The 21,637-nt window shown below is 38.3% G+C and overlaps 1 protein-coding gene across 1 annotated transcript in view; it reads left to right on the top strand.

Moving 5' to 3' along the window:
* Positions 1 to 21,637, top strand: part of FREM2 (FRAS1 related extracellular matrix 2) — a 147,074-nt gene that overhangs the window by 88,879 nt on the left and 36,558 nt on the right. Inside the window, exons 7-9 of the mRNA XM_074815803.1 lie at positions 18,179 to 18,328; positions 20,214 to 20,423; positions 20,691 to 20,888. Coding sequence (XP_074671904.1) covers positions 18,179 to 18,328; positions 20,214 to 20,423; positions 20,691 to 20,888 — 558 coding nt within the window. The remainder of the gene's footprint in view (positions 1 to 18,178; positions 18,329 to 20,213; positions 20,424 to 20,690; positions 20,889 to 21,637) is intronic.

The raw sequence follows: 21,637 nt of genomic DNA, 5'->3' as shown, positions 1-21,637 counted from the left end.
CTGGTTCCCCGGGATGTGGAGAAGGCTGAGGTAGTCAATGACTTTTTTGCATCAGTCTTCACCAGCAAATGCTCCAGCCTCACCGCCCAAGACACAGAAGACAAAGACAGGGACTGGGAGAATGAAGAACTGCCCACTATAGGAGAATATCAGGTTTGAGACCATCTAAGGAACCTGAAGGTGCACAAGTCCATGGGACCTGATGAGATGCATTCACGGACCCTGAGGGAACTGGTGGATGAAGTTTCTAAGCCACTATCCACCATATTTGAGAAGTTGTGGTGGTCCGGTGAAGTTCCCGCTGACTGGAAAAGGGAAAACACAACCCCCATTTTTAAAAACGAAAAAAAGGAAGACCTGGGGAACTACAGGCGAGTCAGTCTCACCTCTGTGCCTGGCAAGATCGTGGAGCAACCTCCTGAAGTTCAACAAGGCCAAAGGCAAGGTCCTGGACATGGGTCGTGACAATCCCATGCACAAATACAGGCTCGCTGAAGAGTGGATTGTGAGCAGCCCTGTGGAGAGAGACTTGGGGGTGTTGGTTGGCAGGAAGCTCAACATGACCCAGCAATATGCATGTGCAGCCCAGAAGGCAAACCGTATCCTGGGCTGCATTAAAAGAAGCATGACCGGCATGACTCTGCTCTTGTGAGACCCCACCTGGAGTATTGTGTTCAGCTCTGGGGCCCCCAACATAAGAAGGACATGGACCTGCTTGAGCAGGTCCAGAGGAGGGACACAAAGATGATCCGGGGGCTGGAGCACCTTCCCTATGAGGACAGGCTGAGAGAGTTGGGGTTGTTCAGCCTGGAGAAGAGAAGGCTCCAAGGAGACCTTATAGCAGCATTCCAGTACTTAAAGGGGCCTACAGGAAAGATGAGGAGGGACTCTTTATCAGGGATTGTAGTGATAGGATGAGGAGTAACAGTTTTAAACTGAAAGAGGGCAGATTTAGATTAGATATAAGGAAGAAATTCTTTACAGTGAGGGTGGTGAGGCACTGGAACAGGTTGCCCAGAGAAGCTGTGGCTGCCCCCTGCCTGGCAGTGTTCAAGGCCAGGTTGGACGGGGCTTTGAGCAACCTGGTCTAGTGGAAGGTGTCCCTGCCCATGGCAGGGGGGTTGGAACTAGATGATCTTTAAGGTCCCTTCCAAACCAAACCATTCTGTGATTCTATGATGTGATATAGGCTTGATATTTTATGGTTTGAGAAAATCTCATGAGCAGTTTTTGAGAATGAGGAGATGCACATTTCCATTCTATCACAAGAACAGATGTAATTCAAAATGTCACTATGCATGGGCACCCTTGCATGTGTGATTCTGAGGCTGTGTCCACAAAGCCTTCAGGCCCATTGCTTTATGCTCCAAAAGCATATTAGAGGCCCTGATGGACCAGAAGCCATCTAGCAGCTTCTAAGAGGCAAGGTATGTTCCTTCTGATTTGATGTTGCATTTAAATTTGAAGTGTCCATGTATGCTTCCTTTGTCTTTTTAATAAAGCAAATCAGAAGACAGTAATGTTGCTTTAGAAATCACCTCAGTAAGGAAGTGTGGACAGAATGATGTCCTTTGTTCAAGTGGTCAGTAGCTTTGATATACTGCATTGAAAGGGACATTTCTGGTGGTGATTAGAGAGGTCTGTGACTAAGGAAGAGCGGAATTGGCACACTGTATCACCAAATGCTTTTGAAAATACATGTAAATATTAAGGGGCCTCAAGCCTCTCCTTCAGTGTCCCTGGCATTGGTGTGGCACCTGTCTTTCTAGGAGTGGTAGCAAAAAGGTTTCCTGGTACAATTGCCTTCATTTATGCATGGAGTTTGGAGGCTGAAATCTCAACTGTAAATTCTGTGAAAGAAATACTGATAAGCTATTTTACTCCTCTCTATGAGGCCATAAATCATCTATTGTGACACTGTCATATTTCCTAAAGACTAATGTGAAGAATTATGTAGTACAGTACTCTTTGAAAGTCTGATGCCAAGATAGATGGTTATTATCAGCACAGTGATTTCTCTCTAGTTAAGGATATAAAAGGCAGCTCTTAAAGGCAGGAAGTTGACACCCATCTAATTGCATCGTAAATACTCTGCCTGAAATTTCTCAGGTGTAATCCTGTGACAGAGGTGACTTTGTTTTCTCTGTGGAGCATTTGGGTAATCATATAGCATTAATGAATACAATAGCTTGAAATAACACTTCTTGTAAAGTAAGAGATCATATATCAAATGCAAGGTGAAATAGAAATATGTTTATCTGACTATGCTATGATTGCAAATACAGGTTTATTTGTGTAGGATTTTTACAAAAATTTGATTTTTTGAATAATTTTGATGAATACATGAACTTTACAGTTTGAAGATAGCAGAGCATAGAATATTGGGAGAGTAGCTATAAAATAATATATCCATGAAGAAGCTGATTACCTGACTTTTGAAGGTGGTCTGACTGCTTAAAATGTATACAGAAAGTTTGGGATGGGGAGAATGTTCCTCCAAGAGACCATTTAAAACAGAGATGAGCTGAAATGAGAGCATTTAACTTCAGTGGGAACCTCAGCGCCTGGGAGGGAACACTTTTATATACTGTTTTTAGCACTTAAAATAAGACACTGTCATTCATAGGCTTATACAATCATTTTAACAGTAACCTAGAGCGACTTTGAATAAGAAATGATGAAAGTTAATCAATCACAACATAGTATAGAACTTAACACTTTATGAAACTCCCACGAGATATTAGGGAAGTTAACAAGAAGTCTCCTTTCTTCTAACACTGCCATTAGAAAACATGAGAAGTAATTTGATTTGTATACCACTGTTCAGTTTTAAGTATAGTATTTCCTGCATTTGTGAGCACAACTTGCCTCAATGCTACAAAGTTTTAAACAGGAATTATTTGACAAATAATAATAATAATGTTATGGGATTTATTAAGAAAGTTGGGAAAGTGTTTGGGACATTAGAGTAGACCATTTTCATTATGCAGGAGTAAACAATATTTTGGATATTGGAAGATAAGCGGGCTTTGAAGGATAGGTTTGGCTCTTTTTTAACAAACATTCACTTGTCTTTCTGCATACAAAACGTTGCATATGTCATATTTGAAGTAGTGTGACAGAACTCCTTTTTTGCTTTCTGTATCAGTGAAAGTACTCCCACAAAAAATTCCAGAGTATTAAAAAACTTACTGACCATTCACTCACCAGTAAAGTTTTCTACCACATGCTTTTATTTTGCACAATACCATAATGCACAGTAACAGAAAAGTCTATATGCATTTTGTTTCATCTCAGATCTGCTGTGCTGCCTGCTCTATAAAAAGCAGAGTACAGACTAGAGAGTAGATAAATTACAAGTTATACCTTACATATTTATCTATTCACACACACATATAAATATATATATGCATGCTTATATCAGATTGTGTATATACACATATATTTCTGTAATGTGTAAGGAATTTAATACCCTGGCTGTCATGTTTGAAATTCTGCATAAATAAGCAGGGGATTTTAAGTAGCATTGTTTATTATTGTTTGCAGTGCACAGAATTAATTTTAACAAATTAAAACAGTATGCTATGTGACATAAAAAGTGTTTTCTTTAGCTTTTAACCATAAAATTTAATTCAGAAAATGCCTAAGATAGAGGTGGATAAAAGCTTTAGCATATATATAATAGCCTATGAGCTATAGTAATGTTATCATACTAAATTCAGTAGTCCACTTAAGTCTCTTCACATCTACTGATATTTTTTTCTCATTGTTTGTTTAAATTCATTTTCTACTTAACAAAGTTTCTTGTCACAACATGTTATTAGGTTGTGATTTCTCGAAGTACTGTGACTGGATTAACATTATGCATTGACTTCTTCAGGTCAAAAGATACAAACAGCAAAGGTCAAAGTTTAATAATACTACATAAGATCTTTCCGATGGAAGACAAGTCGGCACTAGCAACAGTACCTTATCTCCTCTGGCATTCAATGCAAGTTAATTAGGAAACATTCACCTTCAGTACCTATCATCAAAGTCTTTTCTTCTTTTATTTCTAGAGAAGGCCCTTAGGGTCTAACTAAAATAGCTGAGTTGCTGTACAATCATGACAATAAACAAAAAGTAAGAGAGGTGTGCTCAACTTTCTAGTGAACCAGAGTATATTAAAGAAATTCCTGGCAACTAAATACTTTGATTGAGGATTATACAGATGTGTTGTACTGCCAAAGTAAAATCTGAAAAAAATTAGTATGTAGAACATGCACAGGTATATTTATATATTGTGAAAGGTAATTTTAAAATTGGTGCTGCTGTTGGGACATTTCTTAATTTGGAAGGGTCTTTTTCTGATAGATCCTGAAGTTGGGAGACATAGAAAAAAAGACAAGGATGAAGTTAATGGAATACACAGCAAAGTTGTGCATGGAAATCTTGGATTCAAAGTTACACATGTCACTACAGTTTAAGCGCTAAAAAATAAAAACATTGATCTGTTTGAGTCAGAGTGATAGTTACTAACCATGAACCACTGGAAGAAAAGCATTCAGGGGAAAGTCCTATGCAAGTCATCCACTTCTGGGATGACAGTAATCTCACTTGATATTAACCATCTACACATTTAGACAGCTCATTCAAGCAGGCTATGCCAGGATCCTTTTATAGTTAATGAAAAGAGAGATGTACTGCCAGGAGCCACCCTATCCTAGAAGTCTCTAAACTGTTGAAGTCGATCACCATGGGTACCTGCTGCATCTGAATGCATTGATTTCTGTCAGTAGATATAAACCCTACCATTAGAAATTAAATTTGCCATTCATCAAAATCATAAGCATTACTGGGCATGAAGGAAGGATTTTTTTCTAATTCTGTGTTAAAACAGCTCCTACTATAAAATGCCATTAAACAACAAAGATATACATGGCTATACCTGCTTCATAAAATAGTTATGACTTCTAAAGAAAAATTTAAAATAGTCTAGTTGAAATCTAAAGAAATTAATTCTGAAGAGTGTTTCAGTAGGTATTTAGATATTCAAGATAAAATCTTGAAAACAATTTCCATACAAATGTGAACTTGTGTTACTAAATCTAGCCAGAATTGGTGGGCTGAACTACTTGTCTTCATGCATCTCAAGGATCTGGGGGATGAACAGAAATCCCTGAAGAATTTGAGGTCAGTTGATTAGCTCAGGACATATCTGTCCTGCATGGAGAGCACAGACTTCAGCATAAAGCTCATTTGGAGGAGGCAGTTTACATAATAGATCAATATTATGCATCTAGGAAAAGGAAGATAAGGTTAATGTGTCATTCCCCTTGGAGAGAGGAGTCCTGGAGTTTAGTCTCAAACCCTGAAAACCCTCAGACCCCAGTCTTCTGTGGAAATGCCTTAATCCCCAAACACTTAGCAACTAAGAAAGATCAGCCTGGAAGCAATCTCTTTTTTCCAACTGAAGCTGTGACTCTGAAATCGTTTCACATATATATAGAAAAAATGAGATCAGACTCTTTTGTTAGTATTCATCTGGGAATGAGGAAGCTGTAATTTGGTTCCAAGACTAACAGTATTGCTGTGTTGTGTGCAACTAGTCTAATGATACAAAATGCTTTACTCCTTGCAACAAGGCTTGCAGTCAAAGTGCTGCTCTCTCATAGTCGGGTGTTTTGATTGCTAGGCTCCTGATTCGGATTCTTTTTTACTTACTCAGTTTTGTGTTGTGGACAAATTTTAGACTCTTGGTTTGTAATCACATTTGGAAATCAGAAGAGAAGAGGTGTGATGAATGCAGATCTAGAAGTTTGCATCTAAGAGGAGAATGCTTACAACTATTTTGTTTGTTCAAGTTTTTTGTCAGTGGCTGTCTTCCCATGTGATTTTAATTCCATGCTACTGTACTTAATGTTGCCATGAGAGCACACAGCCTTATATCCAGGCTGTCAAACAGACATCTTGCCTTAGTGGAATTGTTGAAGCCTCATGCTGTTCACAGCAGGAAGTACATTAAATGCATTTGTTCTACTTCATTCACATTAGATGGGCAAGCAGCTGTTCAGACTTCTTGACATTTATTTCTACATCAAGGCTGAGAAAGCAAAGGACTCAGGTTTATGTTTGCTTACCATTTTCTTTATACCTACTCAACAGAATCAATCACTCGTATCATCCACATGATAGAGGACAGCACTATCTGGGAATATTTTACAGCTGAGTAGCCTGGATGATGGTATGATAATGCAGAAAGCCAATGTGAAAGGTCATACAGAACAGATTAATTCTTTAGTCTTCTGTAGATTTCTTTAAAACACAGGCTGTCACTTCCCCTACAGTTATTTAAACTTTGGAAATCCTTAGATCATGTTCTGGAAATCAGTACTGACTAGCACTTGTCCAAATTGCTTGGAGTAGTAAAGTTCATATTGACTTTTACTACCAGTAGCTTGAAAAGAGGCAGAAAGTCACCACTGCAATGCTACATTATAAATATATGCTTTGCACTGTCCCAGTAGGCACACAGTATCAGCTAACTTTCAGTGTGTGTACTGAGACAAATTTCCAGCTGATGATAATTATTATTAAAAATAATAATTCTATTAGTAACACAGTTTGTGAGAGGGCCATCCTTATCTCACAAGGCTATCTGGAATCTCCCTATTTCCACTGGCCTCTGAGGCAAGCAATCAAATGTGTCTTTTTCTTTTTGACAATAGGTGTGCCATAACCTTAAACTGAATGGGGTGATTGGTTGATCTTGGTAGTTAATATCTGCTATTCTATTTCTCCAATTTTAGTTACAACCTGAACACTATAGACAGAGCATGACCAACATTATATTATGGACTGGAGTCATGATTTGGCCAAGTATCCTTCATCATTCTCTGGAGATGACTAAAATAATGAACTAGTTGTTCTTTTGTCCTCTGTACAGCCATCTTTGAGCACTTTCTCCCTTTTCTGTTTTTACAGTGCCTGTGGGTCTGATGCCTCTGGCACTTCTGTGCAGCTTTTAACTTCTTTTGTCCTCTCATTAGGTAAAATCTCTATGTGACCCCTCCCCTTTCCCCAGTCTGTGGCAGGTGGCCAGATTGGCAACTAATCAAGGGAAAAAGTGGAAGACAGCCAATTTATGACATGTTATACTCCCAGTTTTCTTTACTTATGGTTTCATGTTATCACCATTTCAACAGAGTGAAAAATGTTCAATTTATGATGATAACCTTAAAGATTTTGGAAAGTCCCTGTTTGCTGTCTACCACAGAAATAAATTGTCAAATTTTACAGTAGGACATTCTATAGAGGCAACCAGGCGCATTTATGCTTTACAAAAAGCATTTATGCTTTTCTAGCATTATCTGTTGCTGACAATTTATAATATGTGTGCGTGTGCAGGTACACACTCATGTATTATATGTGAACTACAGCTGTTGGTTTAATGTCATTTTCACTTAGCTGCTTAATAACTAGGTATATAGTCCAACCTTATAATCTAGTCTCATTTGATAGGAAAGGAAGACAGAGCATGACCTCCAGTCAGTACTTTGTCACATCTATTTTGGATGGCTCCTTTACGACAGAGAACTCAGCTGGTGGAGCAGCATAGCTGTAAGACTTCAGTACTGCAGGTCATTAAATGGTTAGCTTACATATGCATTATTACATTTCTATGTGAACTATAGTATTCTAGGAGAGTGTTGAAATATAGAAAACAACTTTTCAGTTTTGTACTCAAAGCACATAAAATAGTTGATAAGTAGAAGGTAGGAAATTACATGAACTGTAGAAAATTGATACTTTCTGTTAAATCTAGAATAAGTTAAATGGTGTTGTTACGTGTACTGATGTTGTTTTCCAGAGCCTAATGGATCATTGTTTTATGATAGTTCATTCAAGAGTACATTGAACATCTTTCTCTCTCCTGTCTTCCTGTAGCATGTTGTATTTTTTATGGCTCTGGTCTTTGTACTGCAGCTTTTATATTTATTATAGACTGTTTGAAAATATAATGAATGCCTAGCAAACCATTCTAAATTAATCATTTATTCTTGATTGCTTACAATTGTAGGGAATGAATTTAGTGACCTAGTGAGTGCTTTGTGTGTTTAAGATTTGGATAATCAAGTTGTGTAGGACATCTTGGTGCATTCAGTTTTCCTAAAGTTTCTTCAGATCATCTTTCTTCTCTGAAGATCCTTACACTGAGCCGTTTTGCTCATCAGTCTTTGAAGGCCCAATAGATACTGAACAACAGAGTAACCAGTGTACCCCATTGGGCTTTAATGATGTTGATTCTCCCTTTGAACATGTAAATCCTCAAAGGATTAACTCAGTTGTTATCTCACATTATTGCCTGTCAGGCAACTTTTTTCTCTTCCCTCCCACACGAATGGGATCCGAAGTCCAAAAGAGAGAATTCAAGAACTTTTAACATACAGCAGAGCATATTTTCTGTCATTAGAACTCTGCTTTTGTGGTCTGATAAGTCTGGCTGTTGCTTTATTTTAACTCTGTTCTGTCTTCTCTTCTGAGTCCCATCCTCAACATGAGCTCCCATAAAGGGAGCATGGAGGATCTCTTGTATACTTTTCTCTCAAACCTCAGTGGGCTAAATGTGTTCTCATTGTATGTGGGCAGAAAAGCCTGTAAGAAATTGTTTCTGCCAGTTAAGCAAACTCAACATAACTAGCATTGCAACCGAATAGGAAAAGTGCAAAAACTTAAAGTCAGAATTAGAGCAGTGTCTTTCTTAGCCTCTCTTGTGATATGGTCAAGATGTCTCCAATCCAGAAAGTATGCGTATACATACAGGCAGAAGAACAGATTTAATACCTATCAACAAGAATGGATAGAATCATAATTTTCTTTAAAAAGTGTGGTACAAGCCATGCCAAAAATTATATACAAATACCAACAGCCACCTGGAAACAAAGTATTTTACATTTCTTGTTTGTACTATTCCTCTTCTATGCACCATTTGTAGTAATGATAGTTATAATAATAGGGCCTCCCTCCTTCTTCATTTATTATTCAATGAAACCTAACACATTTTCTGCTTTGGTAAGATTCAGTTTTGTAATTCATTTGGTTAAATTAACAGCTTCACCTCTGTGCCTATTAAGATCGTGGAACAGATCCTTCTGGAAGATACATAGAAACATACAGAAGACAGTGAAGTGATTAGACACAGTCAACATGGCTTCACCAAAGGCAAATCTGCACTTCAGCCACAACAAACCCCAGCAGCGCTACAGGCTTGGGGAGGAGTGGCTGGAGAGCTGCCAGTCAGAGAGGGCCTGGGGGTGTTGATTGACAGCCAGCTGAACAGGAGCCAGCAGTGTGCCCAGGTGGCCAAGAAGGCCAATGGCATCCTGGCTTGTATCAGAAATAGCGTGGCCAGCAGGGACAGGGAAGTGATCTTACCCCTGTACTCGGCACTGGTGAGGCCGCACCTCGATTACTGTGTTCAGTTTTGGGCCCCTCACTACAAAAAGGACATTGAATTACTCGAGCGTGTCCAGAGAAGGGCAACGAAGCTGGTGAAGGGTCTGGAGCACATGTCGTACGAGGAGCGGCTGAGGGAACTGGGGTTGTTTAGTCTGGAGAAGAGGAGGCTGAGGGGAGACCTCATCACCCTCTACAGCTGTCTGAAAGGAGGTTGCAGAGAGCTGGGGATGAGTCTCTTTAACCAAGTAACAAGCGATAGGACAAGAGGGAATGGCCTCGAGTTGTGCCAGGGAAGGTTTAGACTAGATATTAGGAAGCATTTCTTTACAGAATGGGTTGTTAGGCATTGGAACGGGCTGCCCAGGGAGGTGGTGGAGTCCCCATCCCTGGAGGTGTTCAAGAGGCGGGTTGACATAGCGCTTAGGGATCTGGTGTAGTTGGGAACTGTCAGTGTTAGGTTAATGGTTGGGCTAGATGATCTTCAAGGTCTTTTCCAACCTAGATGATTCTGTGATTCTGTGAAATCATGTCTCATTAATTTAGTGGCCTTCTGTGATGGAGTGACTGCATCAGTGAACAAAGCAAGTGCTACAGATGTCATCTACCTAGACTTCTTCAAGGCCTTCATAGGCCCCCCCCCAACATTCTTACCTCTAAATTGGAGAGATACAGGTTTGATGGACAGATCATTAGCTGGAGAAGAAATTAGCTGGGTGGCCACATCCAAAGAATTACACTTAATGTTTCAATGTCCAAACAGAAACCACTAATGAATGGTGTTCCTCAAGGATCCGTACTGGGACCAATACTATAACATAGACAGTGGGATTTAGTGTGCCCTCAGCAAGTTTGCAGATGACACCAATTTGAGTGGTACAGTTGATAGGCTTGAGGGAAGGGATGTCATCCAGAGGGGCCTTGTCAGACTTGCAGAGTGGGCCCATACAAACCTCATGAAGTTCAGCAAGGCCAAGTGCAAGGTTCTGTACCTAACTTGGGGCAATCCTCAATATCAGTACAGACTGGGGGATGAATGGTATCCCTCCCTGCACAGAAAGACTTGGGGATACTGGTGGATGAAAAATTGGACATGAGCCAGCAGTGTGCGCTCACATCCCAGAAAGCCAGTCATGTCCTGGGCTGCATCAAAAGAAGTGTGGCCAGCAGGTCAAGGGAGGTGATTCTCCCCCTCTACTCTGCTCTTATGAGACCCCACCTGGAGTACTGCATCCAGCTCTAGCGTCCTCAGCACAAGAAAGACATGGATCTGTTAGAGTGGGTCCAGAGGAGGGCCACAAAATGATCAGAGGGCTGGAACGGCTCTCCTGTGAAGAAGGTCTGAGAGAGATACGACTGTTCAGCCCAGAGAAGAGAAGGCTCCAGAAACACCTTATTGGAGCCTTTCAATATATAAAGGGAGCTTATAAGAAAGACAGAGAGAGACTTTTTACCAGGGCCTGCAGTGACAAGACAAGGGGTAATGGTTTTAAACTGAAAGAGCATAGATTTAGATTGGACATAAGGAAGAAATTTTTTAGGATGAGGGTGATGAGACACTGGTACAGGTTGCCCGGGGAAGCTGTGGATGCCCCATCATTGGACGTGTTCAAAGTCAAGTTGGATGGGGTTTTGTGTAACCTGTGCATGGCAGGGAGGTTGGACTAGATGATCTTTAAAGGTCACTTCTGACCCAAACCATTCTGTGATTCTGTAAAAAATTAGTCTCAGAAAATGCACATTTGGATTTATTTTGACCTTTTGAATACATTTTTCTCTAAAGGCTTTCATTGTATAAGGAGCTCACCCATTTTCAGCATGCTTTCGTTTACTTTTACGAAGGTCCAGAATTTCTGTCTTTGATATTGAGACTCCACAATTTCCTCGCCATCTTCCTGTCAGCTCCGTTACCAAACAACAAAATGCTTTTTTATCATTCAAAAGCCTTACTAATACTACTCGCCAACCAGTGGAAATCTCAGCTGGGTAGAAAACATTTGTCATCACTATCGCTTTGGGCTTTAAAATCTTAGAGATCCGGGTCATAATTTATGTTACAAGATACTATAGAAAAAGCATTCATAGAATAAGCTAATGCAATTTTGTGGTTGTGTTTCTTGATATGAGTGTATGTGTGAGTAACATGATTTGGAAGAGAAAAACTGAAAATACTCTTCTCAGAAGATCTTTGTTTTTGCAAATATACTTATTACACTCAGACCCTTTCTACAGACAGCTTTTTCTGCAAGGCCCAGTAGTAAAATAATTACTCAATTAAAATGTGAAAAACATATTTAGAAATGGCCAAATGCTATATCTTTATGTAGCCTGATTTCTAAAATGCTGCTCAGCTTCTCCTACCAATTCTGTTTGTAGGAGTCCTCATTTGTTATCTCATGTATGAATCACTGACTGTGAGCTCCTATATACTTGGCCTCCTTGTGAGGTACCTTGTGTGTGGTATATTTAAATACTACTGCCAAGCCTTCCCATTTATCTGCCTGCCTCTGTTTCATCAGTTCATTGAGAATTTGTTACTGATGCCATTTCCTGGGCCTTTTACATAAAAATAATCTATTTTTTTAAAAAAAATAGAACATGTAGAAGATTCTGAGTTGGTTTCATGCTCTGTGGGAGGTCTAGCCAGTAGGAAAAAGGTATGTGAAAGTCAGATGGTTGCTTCAGGCAATACCATCATATTTAGGTGTGTCCCCAAATTCCAAAGTGTTTGTTTCTTCAGCTATTAGTCTTTATATTTTTATTTACATTGGTATATGAGACAATTATCTGGATTATGGAATATGTTGGGCAGGTGATTGAAGCTTGATGTAACAGGAAAAATCTTTTGGCCCTATCCTCAGACTCTCAGCATAGGATCCTCAGACTCTCAGCATAGGAAAAGCTCCTCTGACACCTGTGATAGTTCAGTAATATCAAGGTCTGTAGGTTACATCCTGAGGATGTGTGTAAGGATCATAACAATACTACAAATAAATATTTTCATGTATATGTTAGTTCACATATATATGAATTTGATATTTTGGAAAGGTAACGATGTTTCTCAGCAATCCAACAAAGGTAAATGAATTGCTTTCAAGAGAAGGTCACTTATAATTGTCAACCTCACACATTAACCTTTCTCCTGAAAATGCCAGTTATAGCTGGGAGACAACTTAAGACTGTTCATTACCATCTTGTACATAATAGTGAATTAATTGTTGGAAAAATAATCTTCATTTTAAAGGCACACATATTGAATGAGTTGAGCTACATCATGGCTTCATGCACTCAGATGTCTTTACTCTCTGTGGTTCAGGCATACCCTGTAGCTCATCTAGTTATTACTGAACCATTATAAATTGCAACCTGACATTAAGCAAAATCACCATTAGTTCAGTTCTTCAGGCTGCAAAGTATGCTGCAGGTTGTCCTTGCAGCAGGGATGTGACTGACAAGAAGGAAGGAGTAGCTGACCAGAGATGGGGTATCACTGTAGCCATCTTACTGCTGTTCTCAGTCTTGCAGCTAGGGCTCTAGTCTGCTGCCTTTACTGTGCTACTTTGCTCACATTTGAGCTGTACTTACTCATGTAGCAGAGAGGTTAGATGTGGATTCCAAGCCTGCTAGGCAAGTGCTGCTTGTGATGGTACTGTGTATAGAGAAACTGAAGCATGGATGCATTTTATCATAAAGAATGAGTTAAAATGTAAAGGTCTATACTGAATTAGTAGGTATCATAAATTAATTAAAAGTGAATCATATAATAATGTTGTTCATAGTTACTGATCTCAATTCACACTGTGTTACTCTACTGAAATTATGAGGATAAGTTGTGTAAAATGAGAGTAATTCAGTGATGAACCAGTCCAGTCAATGTATGGCATTGCCTTTGTAGATTTAAAAAAATGTGTGTTTTTCTTACAAAATAGAACTGGATTTGGTAAAGGTTGAATTAATTTGTGTCTGTCCTTTTACCTGTTATAATGTTGGCATTATCCTTTAAAAAAATCACTGTAAGTTGCTAGACAGAAATGGGCTGTTGAGACAAGTAGAAATTCAGACATTATTTGCTTGAGATAATGTGTGTGGCAGTTTGGCTGCAACTAGTAATTTTGATTCTGAGGTGAATTTACTTTTTGATTGGAAAAGTTATCACACCAGTGTTAAGATGAAAGCTGTTAAGATTACAACACATGAATTTGAAAAGTAACCTGTTTTGACCACATCAAATAAAAAGCTATTGGCATTTGCACAATAGATACCTGCTCCAGAACTGAGCTCTGACTGTAATCTTGACCCCTATTTCTACATCATTCATCAAAAATAAATGACTTGGCAAATTAAATTCATTGTGCTAAATGCCAGCTCAGTTGCTTGCATAGTTTAAAGTATGTGTAAATAGCTGTAGAATGGTGCTACCTAGTTTCAGATGTTAAAGTTCTCTTTTATAGTATCACAATATAAACTTTTTGTAATGGACAGTTTTTCTGAGCTTTTCTTTTGCTTCCATTAACATGCATATATGAGGGAGATTACAGAAGTTGACTTCTACTGCTATTAAACAGTAAATGCCCATTCCTTCTCAAATTTAATGGAAATCTTGTTCTTAACTGGTCTACCTACAACTCACCCACTTCACATTCAGATGGGTGGAGTCTCTTGGGTTACAGACTCAGCAGCTCAGTCATTTAATGCTAGCTGTGATAATGAAATGCAAGTAAGGATTGTGTAGGGACATATACGTTGTCTGGGTGTGAGCCAGAATAGGTCCAGAGGAAATCTGGCCATGTTTGTTGTTATGTCCAAGCTAATTAGCTGTGTCAACCGTCAGGGCTCATTACTTTGGACTCAGCATTGCACTAGCATGTTTAGACTGTACCAGAACAGGATAGTTGGCTTACAAAGCACTGTTTTGCACCTTCCCCATTACCACAATCTAGCTCTGGTAGCTCTGGCAACTCATAGTGTTCACGCCATAGCCTTGTTTGTACTGTGCATGGAAAGAATGAAGGCAAAAGCTTTGAGCAATAAATGGTTTAACACCACTAGAAAAGATCAACCATGAGTTCAGTTGTAATGACTGCTTCTCCTAGTTCCCATATCTAAATATGTTAGAGTGGCAGGTCTGTTTTCTTCTATTATTTCTCTCCTCCTGAGAATATATACGTATATCTGTCTCTCTCACTGGAACCATATATCACTGAAAATCACTTTAGTATTAAGGCTTATCAAGGTGTTAGCACAGAAGAGTCTGTTCTTTTGTGTTTGTCCTAACTATCCTGCCTTTCATATTATTTGCACTGGCAACCCAAACTGATTGTGGCACCTTGCATACCTTACAACCAACCTAATCTTTTGCCATGTCCCTCTAAAGCAGATTGTAAGGATATCATTTTAAAAACAAAAGCCACCTTGGAAATAAATATTTTTGTACTATCACATTGATTTTCTGATATATGTTCAAAGACAGAACTATTTCTAACAGCATGAGAACTGTGTTTTCCTGCTTGATGACTGACTAGTGCTGTAGTTGATATACGCTCATGACTGTGTAAGTACAAAAGCAAGACAAAGGTTTCATTTCTGTGCCAAGAAACCTGGGACTAAAGCTCCTAACCTTTCTCCTCTGATTATTGTAACTTCATGCCAGTGAAATCTGTGTGTCTGAACAAAAAAACTTCCTCTTAGTTCTGTAAAAGGAACCATTAAATTTGCAGTGGTCTCTCTTCAGAGTGATTACTAGATTAAAGATCTACTGTAAGTGAGCCTGCAGTTATTGAGCAGAGTGTTTTCCAGCCATGACCTGAGAAAGACAATGCTTTCCCTGTTAGTAGCTTGGCTTTGCTACTTCCCCTGGGGAGCTACTAACACAGCTTACAGGAAATGAACTTACAAAACATTTGTAAGGATTTGTTTCCTAGGATGGGTAACCATGCAGAATGTGTCTTTCATTGAAGATACATGCCTCAAAAAGTGTGAAAAATTCACTCTGGAATACAAAGCAAGCTAACTGAGGGTTTAGGCAATTTTATGTTTGGCTGTGACTACAAGAACAAACAGTGTATGAGGATTCTTCTTCATCAGCACTAAAGCAAACATTAGGATAACAGTATAAGAAAGGAACAGTATTTTCTTTTATATCTTCCACCTAGTTTAAGTCAGATCATCTAAGTTCCCTGTGTAGTCAGTGAATAGAAGGGAATGCTTCCAGATCTGTTTTTTCTCACTGCGGAGAGTGAGCCATTCCACCTCTGCTGTATGCTCATTATGCTGGGAAACCTCCTGGAGCGGCCTCTCTTTGTCTGCAGACTGAGAGCAAGCGGGCTGTGAATGTGAGTACCTCTCACTTAAGTGCTTAAAATGAGGTGCAGCCAAGTCCAGATCTAATTCCGGAACTACTTGGACATTAATATAGCAAGAACAGGATTGTAAGAATGAGATTAGTCTTGTGCAAGTGTGCTAAACTTTAAGAATACATGTTTAAGAAATGACATGTATTAGATTTGATAATATTTTTAACTGCCTTTATCTAACTGTTGGCACATTCATAACCATTTGGTCTTAGTAGGCATTCTGTATTTTTAACCTCTAGAGGCTGGATGAGTCTTTGTCCATCTTGAGAATGTTAGATCATTGTATGTCTGAAATGGCGCATTTCTTCGCAGATCTAATATCCAGTTCTGCAGTATCCCTCTAAGTAGAAATCTCATCAAAGTTAATAGTAGTTATACAAAAAGGTTTAGATAGTATATGTCTTCACCTATTAAAAATGTTTCAGATAAGAGCTTCACAGTCACAAATATAAATGCAACTACTGACAACCCAGTCCCTATAGGCAAATAATGTAAGATTGATGTGTCTGTGCACGCAAACACACACACATTTAAATACACAGTGTTGCATGATTTTAGTTTTAGCATATAAGTAGAGAGGCAGCTGCGTTTGTTTCACTAATGTGGAATATTAAGGGGGCTTGGTTGGTTGGTTGGTTCTTAATAAGTTGTAAAATACAGGAAAAATCTTGAAAGCAAAAGAGAAAATTCTTTTCTCCAAAGCTTCCAATTTAACTCTTGCCTGCAGTTCCAAAATACTTGTTAATTGCTGCCTTCTCAGATGAAGTTTTGGCTTAGTGATAACTGAGTAGTTACTTTATATTACTTCTGATTAGTTTTAATTAAATTCCTATTTTATATTGTCCATATTTCGATAAAAATAAATAAGCAATCTACCACAGAGGAGATTGTTGCTATACATGGTGTAGTCAGTCAGATTGTCCTCAAGTACTTTGGAAAAGCATAGGTATTTTGTCTGCCTGGTTATCCTACAAGCCTCTCCAAAACCTTCAAAATACAATGTCCTCACAATATTTGGCTTTATTGAGCTCAGTTGTAGTCCAAAGCAGGTTCTGCAATTCCAAAACATTTGTTCTATCGTAATAAAAGTCATAGGTTTCGCAACATACACATAATCTTAAGAAAACTTGTCTGAATCATGGAAATGATAGACCCAACTTCTACTTACAATTAAAAAGTCTACTCCTTTGGTTAAGTAGTTCATTTTTCTGTATGCTAGGCATAGCTCTGTAGAACCTTAATAAACTTTTCCAGTCATTTCCTTCGATTTTTTTATTTCTTTCTATGCTTGATGAAGGGGAAGTATTCATAGTGCCACTGATTAATTGCTATGATCTTTGTTAACGTAATTCATGTTGGCCATATGCTGTATGGTATTTTCAAGCACATTTGTGATATTGTAACCTCATGACTACAATAAATTCTTACTAGGCAACATAAAAAAAGCTGTGATAAAATGCAAAGAGAATTCGTGTAGGTCTTCAGATTACATCCCAACCGTTGGGGAAGGTAGGTATGACTTCTGTGCAGTGGGAAAACTCGGGCACTGGCTGTGCGTGCTTACTCTTACATGTTTGAAACAGGAATGAACGGGGTAGAAAAGGGGAACTGATATACATCCAGGATGAAGCTGGGCTATGTTTTTAAGCCTGTTTATTTTGTGAAACTGCTGTGGCTAGAAAAACTGAAAAAGGGAGGAAAAAATGAGAATAAACAATATGTCTGTTAAGTGGGATAACACTTAACCTCCTTTGCTTTTTGTTCTTCTTTCTTATAAACTGTGGAACTTAAATATTAAGATAAAAGACTATTCACATTCCAGTTTACATGAAGTAAGATTGATTTTGTTTTAAATGCTACATGCGGGGGAACTAAAATTAAGTATTTGCCCCTTTGGTTAGCTGGAAAAAATTTCCAAAAGCAGCTCCAGTTATAGATCATATTCCAGTCTGCTTTTAGCAACAGGAATCTGTGAGAACATTCAGGTTAAGGTTTCATTATCTATATTCACCTTTATCTGTTTGCACCAAAGTGAAAAATGCAAGGAATTTTCTGGCTTGTGCACAGGACTCAGCTCAAATAAGTTTAATGAGATAACACATTTGGTTTTGCACACAGATTCATACCTGCTGACACAAAAAGTTGAAAATGTAGCAGGCAAGAAAAAGAGCACAGTGCTGATACAACAATTGCTATCCCAAAACAGGCAAACCAATACTTGTAAAGAAGCCAAAAATACCTAGAAAAATTCTAAACCTTAAAAAAAAGCTTTATTTCACTTACTGAGAAGAGTGAAGTGCTCTCCATTGTCCAATGTGGATTTTATGCTCTCTTGTTACCTTCAACATAAGGTAAAGAAACATTTATGGACATTATTTCTCTTTCACCAGAACCAGCATTCTACTTTGGAAATGATGAATACTATGTTGATGAGAGTGCTGGCTATATTGAGGTACGTGTCTGGAGGACTGGAACTGATCTGTCTAAAGCTGGCTCTGTAACAGTGAGGTCTCGTAAATCTGAACCAGGAACTGCAGAGGGTAAGTTACTGTTTTGCTCTAGAGTCATAATACATCTCAACAACAAAGGCTAGGACATTTGGTCTTGATGTAGATTCAACTACATAAGATGAAATTTATATGTCTCTTAGCAGATCTTTCTTCTTAGAACAAATTAAGTAGTTACAGAATTTCTCTTGAAACAGGAGTAGGAGCAACTGTGAAGTACAGCACTAAGAGAAATGCCTTCAAATCCTCATATAAAACACTGTCCCACAAATGCAGTTGATAACTGCCTCAACAGCATATTCTGGGCCTGCAGAGTTTGCTCCTCTTATTTTTACTGTAGGCAATGACAAATTACCTACTATCCCATTCAGCTAGAGGATTGCTACAGCCGTGTGATTCAGTGATGCTTTGACAGAACCTTTGTCTGCAGAATCATGTGTTAGTGTACTCTTCTTTTTTTTTCACAAACCACAATGTTTAAAAATAAGACATTCATGCACAGACAGCATAAAAATTATCTTACTTAGATTCTTATCCTGAGCGTAACTGGACAGTAGAGTTTATCTTCTCAACTAATTTTCAGTGAGGCAAAATTGTGTAAAACTTTACTGTTATTTCAGGAATATCTAAACATCCTATATATATCCTATCATACAGAATATATAAGATAAATAGAATATTTCTCATTAAAAAGAAAATTATGAAGCCTGGAAAAAAAAAATATTCATTTCTGAACTTGCTTTATATGATCTGATGTCTTTATCTCATCCTGAATATTTAAGTTATTTTATTTCTGGGGGAAAAAAAAATCCTTACAGTAAGAATCTTAATTCATTGTGCCAGGACCTCTAGAATTCAAAACTGGGAATGGCAAAGTTCTTGTGTTCTCTAGTCTGTTGATCACAGCCTGAAAGTTCTGATATGGCTGGCTGCCTGTAAAGCCATGAACCTGTTCTTGGTCTTACACAGTGCAGCAATGGATCTGCTGTGCTGAGCTGCCAGTCCTGGCATTCTGCTTTAGTGGCTTAGCTCAGGGACACTAGGCAACTGCCCATCTGATGGGCCTTTAATCTTGCTAATTTTGTCAAAGTCACAGAATTCCGAACCTTATTTCAATTTCAGTGAAACTGTTTCCCCCAAAGCTTTGTTTCAACAGCTCTGCTGCTTCTTATCCCTAAAAATGATCATTAAAACTCAGTCCTTCACTAAAGTCTGAGATGCCTTTAATGCTTTGGTTCTGGGATAGAGTGTCATGTTTCAGTATCTTTTTTTGTTTGCTTTCTTCTCATTTGTTATGGATTGGCTTGCCTTGCTTAAAACAAAACAAAATATAAAAGCAAACCAAACCCAAATCAGTCTGTCTTTAACATTAAGGTGCCAGACCTCACCTGACATGGTCTGAGCAGAGTTTGATTCTTTTGATTTTCATTCATTCTGTTTTACACAACTCCTCTGAACAGCAGTTCTTCCTTACAGTCAGCTCACTGGCATTTTCTCCTTCCCTTTTTACGTTAGCCTCAAAACTTCCATCTTTGTTACAGAATAATATGAAATTTCTTTCCAAAAGACTTTGCTCCAGAGTGTCTCTCAAAGCTTTTTGCTTGCTTTCATTTCTCTCTTAAAACAAACTTTATTAGTTTTAGTGGAATAACTGTTGGTTTACAACAGAACAGAATCAGCCCCAATTTGTGACTTGAATCGGTAAACAGAAGTGTCTTAGTATTGACTTGTTTTATTGTATAGTCCAGCTTAGATGGTCAAAAGATATTTTTGCTTTACCTGACTGCCAGAATTTGGCAAAATTCAATATTATATTTAAAGAAAAAATAGGTTTACCTACAATTAACTGCCTAATGATATATATTTTTATTTTTCATTACATGTAATGCTATTTATTAATTTTTTTTTCCATTGGTAGCTGGAGTAGATTATGTAGGCATCAGTCGTAATTTGGATTTTTCCCCCGGAGTCAATATGCAGACGTTCCGTGTGGTAATTCTGGATGACCTTGGACAGCCAGTGTTAGAGGGAACTGAGAAGTTTGAGCTTGTGCTAAGGATGCCCATGAATGCTGCCCTTGGAGAACCCAGCAAGGCCACCATCTTCATTAATGACTCAGTGTCTGATTGTGAGTAATAACTTTTTTTACCTTTGCACATTTATGCAGGAGATGGGTGACTGCAATGCACAAATACCACATGTCCTTTTGAATCACACCAAAGCCAGTGAATCTACACATTTCAGCTACAGATGATGTGTTAAGTCATTTGCTGTCTGGCTGCTTATGTTTTACATCTGGAGCAATGTAGCATAACTAAATTTGAAGTCTTGGAGAAAAGATATGATAACTTTTGCAATTATACTTTACACATGCTTTTTATGTTTTTTTGCCCAGTGCCTAAGATGCAGTTTAAAGAATCTGTATATACAGGCAATGAAAATGATGGACAGATTTCTGCAATGATATATAGGAGTGGGGATATCCAATACACATCCACTGTGAGATGCTATACAAGGCAAGGTTCAGCTCAGGTAATGATGGACTTTGAAGAACGTCCTAATACTGACAGTTCCATCATCACATTTCTTCCTGGTAAGCTCTTGATCCTATTTTAGAAGCCTTTAGTCTACCATGTTTTGTTTTGCTTTGCTTTGTTTGTTTGTTTTGTTTTGTTTTATTTGTGTCTTCTCATAAAGTAGCGGCAAAAAGACCACTCTGGAAAATCAAGCTTTTTCCGTACGCAATGGGCAGAGTGCACAGAAATTATGTTGTCTCTTTTCACTTCACTTCTGACCTGGAGGGATAATCAGTAGGAACCAAAGGGACATATCTTCATATAGGTTCAGCCTCAGTGCCAGAATCTTTTTGATAGCAAAAGCAGGTTTAGCATAACACAGTAACAGAAGTACAGACCTGCTGTCAGAAAGGACACTTCAGAAACTCTGCTCTTTGTTAAGCAGACTTCTGGTAGATAGTTTTGACTTGCACTGAAATGAGTAATAGATCTTTCAATAGGGATATAGCCCTCTAATTTCTGTTTGATTTTTTTTTCCCACCACGGCTTTCCTAAGACAGTTCACCAATATCAGGTACTTAATATCTTCCATCAGAGATGAAATACAGATGTTACTACCTTGAAATAATATTGCCTGATTCTTTCTATTTGTGCAGAAGACAGTTTAGTCTTTTACTCTCTTAAGTTTACACACACATAATAATTTTTATAAGCCCTAAAGAAGTTCTGTCATCAGCATGAAATCCTTGATATGTCCTTATCACAGACATGACACCATTCATATTTCTTTATATAGAGCTGACCTCAGATTTTAGTGCTGTCACGT

The sequence above is a fragment of the Strix aluco genome, chromosome 2, assembly GCF_031877795.1.
Source record: "Strix aluco isolate bStrAlu1 chromosome 2, bStrAlu1.hap1, whole genome shotgun sequence".
NCBI lineage: Eukaryota > Metazoa > Chordata > Aves > Strigiformes > Strigidae > Strix > Strix aluco.
Note: the sequence above shows the minus strand (reverse complement) of the source record. Positions and strands in the feature narration are given on the sequence as shown.